This window comes from Eucyclogobius newberryi, unplaced genomic scaffold (assembly GCF_026437365.1).
Source record: "Eucyclogobius newberryi isolate DKJ021-1_F unplaced genomic scaffold, fEucNew1.0.hap1 SCAF_15, whole genome shotgun sequence".
NCBI lineage: Eukaryota > Metazoa > Chordata > Actinopteri > Gobiiformes > Gobiidae > Eucyclogobius > Eucyclogobius newberryi.
Window position 1 is genome coordinate 15,318,410 of NW_027315779.1, and position 8,063 is coordinate 15,326,472.

The window sequence follows — 8,063 nt, forward strand, 5'->3', positions numbered from 1 at the left end:
CACGCTTGTAGTATTAGCAGGTGTACTCGTTGTAGTAGTGACCACGCTTGTAGTATTAGCAGGTGTACTCGTTGTAGTAGTGACCACGCTTGTTGTAGTATTAGCAAGTATACTCATTGTAGTAGTAACTGCACTTGTAGTAGTATTAGCAGTTGTACTCATCGTAGTAGTAACTGCACTTGTAGTAGTATTAGCAGGTGTACTCATCGTAGTAGTAACTGCACTTGTAGTAGTATTAGCGGTTGCACTCATCGTAGTAGTAACTGCACTTATAGTAGTATTAGCGGTTGCACTCATCGTAGTAGTAACTGCACTTGTAGTAGTATTAGCGGTTGCACTCATCGTAGTAGTAACTGCACTTGTAGTAGTATTAGCAGGTTTACTCATCGTAGTAGTAACTGCACTTGTAGTAGTATTAGCGGTTGCACTCATCGTAGTAGTAACTGCACTTGTAGTAGTATTAGCGGTTGCACTCATCGTAGTAGTATTAACAGGGGTAGTCATTGTAGTAGTAACTGCACTTGTAGTAGTAATTGCAGTAGCATTTGTAGTTGTATTATTTGTCGTGTCTGGTACTAATGTGGTTGGAATGGAGCTTGTCACAAATGCACTTGTTGAGGTGGCAGGTGCTGTAGTGACAGACGGACGACAAATTTGCACATTTTGGATCACTGGCTGAAGCTACAAGAAATATAGCAGAAACACAAAATAAATAAAAATAACTTTTATCTACTTTCTAACGTTTGTTGTTATTTTGATTTACATACCCAGTCATAAATGTCCTTTTCATTTTTCCCTGGTCCTGTTACATCCACTTTGATTTCAAGAAAATAAATTACTTCTGCAATGATAAATTAAAAAAACTGTGTAAAAAATGTCCTGTAATGTGTTCAAATGTTGTTATTTTGTAGCTGTTGTTGTCATATCTCTTCAAGCAGTTTTACCTTGACTAGACTGAGCTGTGGGAGCTGGTGTGGAGGCAGCAGCTGTGAAACCTGAAATTGTGAAGTTATTATTGACAAAACTATGATGTAAGACATACAGTAACCCAGATCTATGCTCAAATGGAAAGATGTTGCCTTTTTAAAGTGCATATGACAGGTTAGAGTATACATTTCACCAAAATGCATGATTAGATTCAAGATTCAACTTGGTCCTGTAAAAATACAATAAAAATGGTATCACAAAAAAAAAGAATAACTTGGTCCTGGCACTAACTATAATTAAAGTCTTACCCTGATAACAAAAACATTAAACAAAAAGGAGGTTGCTTTGGCTACAGTGATAATCTGATGGACAAAGCATCATCATCCACCTTTGCATGGAAACTGTATTATTGTGACGTCTCTATGCTTTAACAGCAGACCAGAAGAACAGGTTATGCTATTTTAAAAGAATTGCAAGGACATGGACTAACAAGCACATTATAAAGCTGGGCTGGTCTGTCAGGGATTTTAGGTTCAAAAATAGAACTTCTTTGAGCAGATATACCACCTAAGATACAGTGTTATCGGTAAATACTTAGAACACATTTTACCTGCACATAGGGCAAGAACCAGGTATATCTGCAAATACCGTGGGAAAGAAAATCTAGAAAAGAAAAGGAAACAAATAGCATTACGAATTTGGTCTGCGCTCAAAAGGCGTAAAACATTATTGTGTTTTTATTTAAACTTGTATCTAATCTTAGTCACATTTGAATCTCAAATTTGAAATGTTTCAGTCTCAAATGCTGAACATGGTAAACTGGTCACACCTGGGAGTTAATGTATGAGAGCAGTACAAACATGACGTCCCTATAGAGTAATGCTTTACATTGAACTGGGTGACACACATTGGACTCATGAAGCTTTCACTTAGAGCTGTGTAAAAGCACATCCCGGGGCTCTGATTATTATAATACAGAAAATCAAATCTCTGGCAACAGACAATGTTTTTCAGAATAACAACATAACTTGAGGACTGATTGTTACAAGCTGGATCATTACACAAGATTGTACAAATTAACACTTATCTCTGTATTTGTGTTACTAATGATTCCTCTAATGTATTGATTGATCCATATTCACAAAGAGAAGTAATTACCTGAGAGGCAGGACCCCCTTGTGCCGGAAAGGGCCCGCTCTGGAACAGACATCCACAGATTTCATGGCTTTCTTCTCATTTTGCGGGAGCATTAAATCCAAAACATTAAATCCACTCAGACTAGACGTCCATCTTCAGTTTTTTTCACAAGACACCTGTTTAGTTTCCTGGCTGTTGCACGAATATGATTTCCTCACAAGGTTCACCTGTCAAAGCCTCGCCACCAAAACATCAACAAGAACAGGTAGGCCAACTTCTTCTGTCAAGTGTTTGAGTAGTGTGCTGGGTATTTTGTCTATAGCAAATATACCTTTAGTGAATAATAGTTGCCTTTTCTCTATTCATGATAAAGGTGCGCCTCAGGGTGTGTCCAAAGTATGTTTCCAGTCAGAGTCTGTAGAGTTGAGACATTATTGTTTTGCGAAGTCATGCACCGATCGCTTTGTATGTCTGCACTGCACCTGTTTCTGTGATTTGCAGTGGGAGGAGCTGGTTGTACCGACTCACTACAAAGTCTATCATTATCTTACATTTCTGATCTTTGTTTCACATGTAATGACCTTGTACTTTTGAGTTACACCCTTATTCTATTTTTGTGGCCGGACCTTGGCTAATAATTTGATGAAAGCCTGATAATATGTTATTTAAAATTACCATTTTAAGTTCAATGGAAAAGATTATAACAATCTGACTATTTTGTATTAATGTTAATTCTGCTGTAAATTCCAGTCTGAATTATCACAACTTTTTACAAAGAGTATGCGGCTAGTATTGTATGTATTGACGTATTGAGTTGTCATCAGGGGTGACGACTCATCATCAGCTGATGATGAGTCATGGTCTAGAATGACAATGAATGGCACAATATTGTGTAGGTATATGTATGCACACAAGGGGGTGCTATACATTTAACAAAAACTGTGAGACACCATTTTATTGCTTGACAATGAAGCATTACAATTAAAGTGAAAACAAAGTATGTTCAATTTCAATTCAATTCAATTCAATTTATTTGTAACGCCCAAAATCACAACAACGGTTGCCTCTGAGGGCGACAGTAAAAAACGAATTAAGCAATGTCTGTTTTGGCAATCGTGTTAGTGACTAAATGTCTCATATAGTTTTATAAGACATAAAATTATATATATTATATATAGACTAGTTCATCTAGGAATATGAGGAAGGGCCATGAAGGCCACATTTTCACCACTGGACATTTCCTGGCCTTTTGGGGTTTTCTATACGTGTCAGTGTGCAGAGATAATGCTGAATCTGAACCAAAGTTACAGAGCTGCAAAGACTGGTAAATTGTCTGAATCTCTAGAGCTGGAAAAATGGAAAATAGCTGAACGTTATGACTATACATTTTAGACAGGCATCATAATGTTCCCCTGACCGCAAATGTGTGTCGGGGCGTTACAGTTGTGTCCTTGTGCTGGCCCTGTTCAGAGCTGGCTTCCTTTATCATATTATTCATCAATCAAATCTGATGGAGTGAACATTTGGCTGGATCTATACAAAACCCTATTGTTATGCAACTCAATTTAACAATGGTTATTATGCAAAATAAGACCATTGTCCAATATAACTGTTGAAAGGATCTAAACATGGATTATATTTAGAGGATATATTTATTACAGAAGTTGTACACAGTATTTATAAACAGCAGAAGAAGAATAAAATACACTATCTTCATCTTATAAAAGTCATGCTACTAATTATATTTGATAATTTATTTGATAAGAAAATAAGCACAATGTTAAACATAAACTGTCCTTACTGTGCAATATGAATCCAGTTTCTGTACATTTATTTTTTTTAGAGAGATTCATAACTTTTGGTGATTCCTGGCCGCAGAGGAATGTCCTATGAATACAAGCTCCAGTAGATGATGTTGAAGAGCAGGTACGTGAGGGGGAAGATGACTCTGGAGTATGAGTCGATCATGTAGCTGTTGCTCATGATGAAGCGTAGGTGGCGTTTCACCCGGGGGGGTTTGCAGCGTAGCCTTGCGGCCTCTGTGGGAGAGGAGACAGTGGAGTTACAGGCCTGAGTGTTCCTCTCTGTGTTTGGGGTACTCGTGGCCTCTGGGAAAGAGGTCAAGTCAATGTCGTTGTCATGGAAACAGCCATCAAAAGCCATGGCCTGTGTGTTGTTGAAGGAAGCAGGGACCTATGAAAGAAAACATCTCAATTACAACCATAATCTGTAGACAGATTCAATATTCTCACTGCATTTTGACACAAAATGTCACTGTAATCGTACAAAAAATGACACTGTGAGAATACAGTAAGCTTCCAGACCCTGACATGTTTCTCTAATAGCATGATTTAGAAGTAATATAGTTTAATCTCTTCGAATTCTGAAAACTTTAACACATTTTTACAACTCAACGGACTGTAAAGGGTTTCACAAATCCTGTATTGAGCATATATTGTCATCATGTTTGCCATGTGCAGCAGCAGCAGCAGCAGCAGCAGCAGCAGCAGCAGCAGCAGCAGCAGCAGTTATTTTATAGTTAGTGTGGGACAATAATCTGTCTGACCTTTGCCCTTTTGAGCTTCTTCATCTCTTCCACTGTTGTGAAGTAGTTGACTGCTGCATACTCAATGACGGACAGGAACACAAACAGGAAGCTGGCCCAAAGGTAAATGTCTACAGCTTTGACATAAGACACCTGTGGCATCGAGGCGGACACTCCAGTGATGATGGTGGACATGGTCAGGACTGTGGTGATGCCTGGACACACAAATAACCACATCTAGTAACTCTAAGTGGAATAGTATATAAGTAGAATAACTGGACTCGTCTACCTAGAGAGACCCGAGCTGGTACAGCCCGCCGGTCGATCCAGAAGGACACCCAAGACAGCATGACCATGAGCATAGTGGGAAAATATGTCTGCAGCATGAAGAAGAAAATGTGCCTCTTCAAAATAAAGTTTATATAGAGCCGGTTGTACCACCCTGTAACAGACAGAGAGCGATGCAAACAACATTTGTAAACAGAAGGATTTACAATACAGTGGCTGCTGTATCTTGGGCTGCTGTTATGTAATAGTCTATTTGATGACACATGTTCTCTGGAGATTATTTCAAACTGAAGAAAATCTCTCGTTTTTTGCTCTTCTCCCACAGGATAGAAACGTGACAGCGCAGAGGAGGTGTGGAAATATAACAGTATCCCAATATTGTCCAACTAAAGCTGACTCTATTATGTAACAACTTTAGTTGGATTTGTGCATTGATAATTGAAGTGAACATAATGTGAAAAAAATATACAGCATTTACAGATGCTCACAAATAAATAGTTCAAGTGTAATATAACATATGTAATAAAGATTATTGTGAATTCAGATCTATTGTATATCTGGACTATCAGGCGCATCAAGTGAAACAAAACGTGTACCACACAACATCGCTACGAGGTCAGAAAGCACAAATATAATTAATATATGGCGCACTGGATTATAAGGCGCACTGTAGTGTTTTGAGAAAATGAAAGGCTTTTAAGTGTGCCTTATAGTGTGGAAAATACGGTATTTGTGGAAGCTATGGTTAAATTGCTTGAGTAAATATCTTGTTCATCCCAAAGCACTTACCTGTGCTGCTGTAGAAGGCGAGTCCGAAGGAAGGCTGGAAGTCCTCGATGAAAAACTGTGAAAGCACCATCTCATCCGTCCTCAAGGAATCATTCCCGTTCTTCCAGTAGAGCATGAGGTCGTTCTCATTGTATGCATCTTCAACAACACGGGACGAGGTCAGGCATTCAGAAACTGTGCCCATTTCGAGCATGTCCCCGTCTCCCGTCAGGAGAGAAGAGTTATCGTACAACCGGTTTATTTCAGAGTAACTGTGTGTAAGGTCTAAATATATCCACTTTTAGATCACGTCTCATCAAGTAACAATGAAAATTAATCAGATTTACTCGTCACTTGTGTAAAACGGTAATGTGGGTCACAGTAATGGGGTTATTTTTAGTACAAAGATGGAAATGACATTTACAAGCATGCTGTATTTTGTAAGAGCTGGTGCACACAACTGAAAGCAAACGGTTGTGTGATAAAACAAGTAGAGAAATACATAGATGTTACGCATAAAGAGTAGCAGAGGTGGGTAGAGTAGCAAAAATATGTACTTAAAGGTGCCATAACGTGCTTTTTTTCACGTTTCGTAGTCTATCCTAAGTGTATAATTGATAATAATAAGGGTTGTGCAACACCCTTAACATAATAGTTAAGAAATATCACCCAGACCTTGGACCCCCTCACCAACCCGGAAATGCAAACGGCTTGGTTTGATATTCGCCCCCACCCTTGTGAAGAGAGATCTGGCTCCCCCGCCCAACCCGTGACGTAGTCTCAGAGAGCGTGTGTGCCCCGCCCACCCGTGACGTAGCCCCACAGCTGTCTGCTCCGCGCTGCGCCGCTCCTGCCGCGCGAGTGAGTGAGAAACGATAGAACTTCAGATCAACACTACTTTGAGACTAAATAAATCTGGTGTTTATTCTACAGCGTGCGCAGAACAGATATATCTATAGATCTATATGTATATATATATATATATCTATATAGATATATATATATATATATGTCCATCGCGCTCTTATTTCCTGGTTTTTCGGTATCGGATAGAACTTCTCTCTGTTTATTGTCCCGGTTGCTGCATCAACTGCCACATCAACCTGATAATAGTAAAGAGTGCGATATCATTAATGAAGTTTTGGGCCTCTTTGAGCCGTGTTTCCTCGTAAATCGAAGCAGAAAAACAGAGGCAGAGGGGGAGGCGGGTGGAGAGGGGGGAGGGGGAGGAAGGGCTGATGACGCGTGCCTGTGGTTATGACGCGGTCCTGTGAACACCCCCCGTCAGTTTGGAGATTCGAGGAAAGGAGCTAGTCTGTAATATAGCTAAACACTGCGGGAATCAATCAAAAAAACACTCTGGGAACATATATGAAGCACAAATAGCAATGTAAGAAGGTTAAAAGCTCTGTAAAGTCGATTTTGCATGTTATGGGACCTTTAAGTAAGAGTAACGTTACTTTAAAATGATATTGCTCAAAGAGAAGTTAAAAGTAGTGGCCCAAATGTGTACTCAGGTAAGAGGGAAAAGGTGATAGGAGAAAATATTACTGGAGTACTGAGTAACAGTTTGGAAGTAAAATGTGTTTGAATATGATCAATTTATGATTTGAGTTTATGTAATCGGGCAAAGAAAACATTAAATAATCCACAGATTCTGGTATTTCCAAAGAGTAGACCCATAAAAGCATTTGATGTTGTTCATGTAAAGCTTTTGTCACTTTTGAATTACTCAGTGGGAAAAGTAACCAGCTCAAGTAGGAGTATTGTAAGTATGATGCTCGTACTCGTAACAGCACAACCTCTGTAGAGTCTCTTTGTACTTACAGCTTTCCAGTTCCAGTGAGCAGTTCTGCGTGTCCAGTGGGAAACTGCTGAAGTCCATCGAGCAGAGAGCAGTCACGGTGATCCTAAAGAACAATTAAGACAGTTAAGAATGTGGACAATGTGGACAAGCAGAAGCACGTAGAATTGTCTCAATTACCGGCAATATTTATGAAACCTTTTGCAACTATGGTTTATGAATTTTGTTTACTTTTGCACAATTTATCATGCTTCTGAGTATATTAACCAATCATAGTTCTTTATTTCTATTTTCTGACAAAGGTGAATTAAATGACTGTATTTCTTTTATTTGAGAATGAATTAAATGGATGTATTTCTTCTTCCAAATACTGTATCCACCATTTATGAGACAAAATAGCGACAAAATGTAAAGACAAAATATTATTAATATGCAGATACAGTGCCATTTGACGATCAATTAAGTATCGAAAACGTGTGTCAGTGTATGAATGTGTTGTTCTGGTTCATATAGTGACGACAGGCTTCCCACAAGCTGTCACCGAGGCGCCATATTGTCAACATCTGTGGCTGAAAGAGAACCATCCACTGTGGA

The 8,063-nt window shown here is 39.0% G+C and overlaps 1 protein-coding gene and 1 long non-coding RNA gene across 2 annotated transcripts in view; both read right to left on the minus strand.

Annotated features, from left to right (window-relative positions):
* Positions 1 to 522: 522 nt before the first annotated feature.
* Positions 523 to 2,345, minus strand: LOC140360344 (uncharacterized). The gene is made up of 5 exons (XR_011926910.1): positions 2,086 to 2,345; positions 1,538 to 1,590; positions 945 to 995; positions 768 to 841; positions 523 to 681 (listed from the first exon to the last, which is right to left on the minus strand). It is a non-coding gene; the product is annotated as an uncharacterized lncRNA (long non-coding RNA).
* Positions 2,346 to 3,706: 1,361 nt separating this feature from the next.
* Positions 3,707 to 8,063, minus strand: part of LOC140360806 (gamma-aminobutyric acid receptor subunit rho-3-like) — an 8,284-nt gene continuing 3,927 nt past the window's right edge. Inside the window, exons 5-9 of the mRNA XM_072446208.1 lie at positions 7,493 to 7,575; positions 5,687 to 5,824; positions 4,899 to 5,051; positions 4,631 to 4,824; positions 3,707 to 4,257 (exon numbers count right to left, since the gene is read on the minus strand). Coding sequence (XP_072302309.1) covers positions 3,952 to 4,257; positions 4,631 to 4,824; positions 4,899 to 5,051; positions 5,687 to 5,824; positions 7,493 to 7,575 — 874 coding nt within the window. The 3' untranslated portion in view covers positions 3,707 to 3,951. The remainder of the gene's footprint in view (positions 4,258 to 4,630; positions 4,825 to 4,898; positions 5,052 to 5,686; positions 5,825 to 7,492; positions 7,576 to 8,063) is intronic.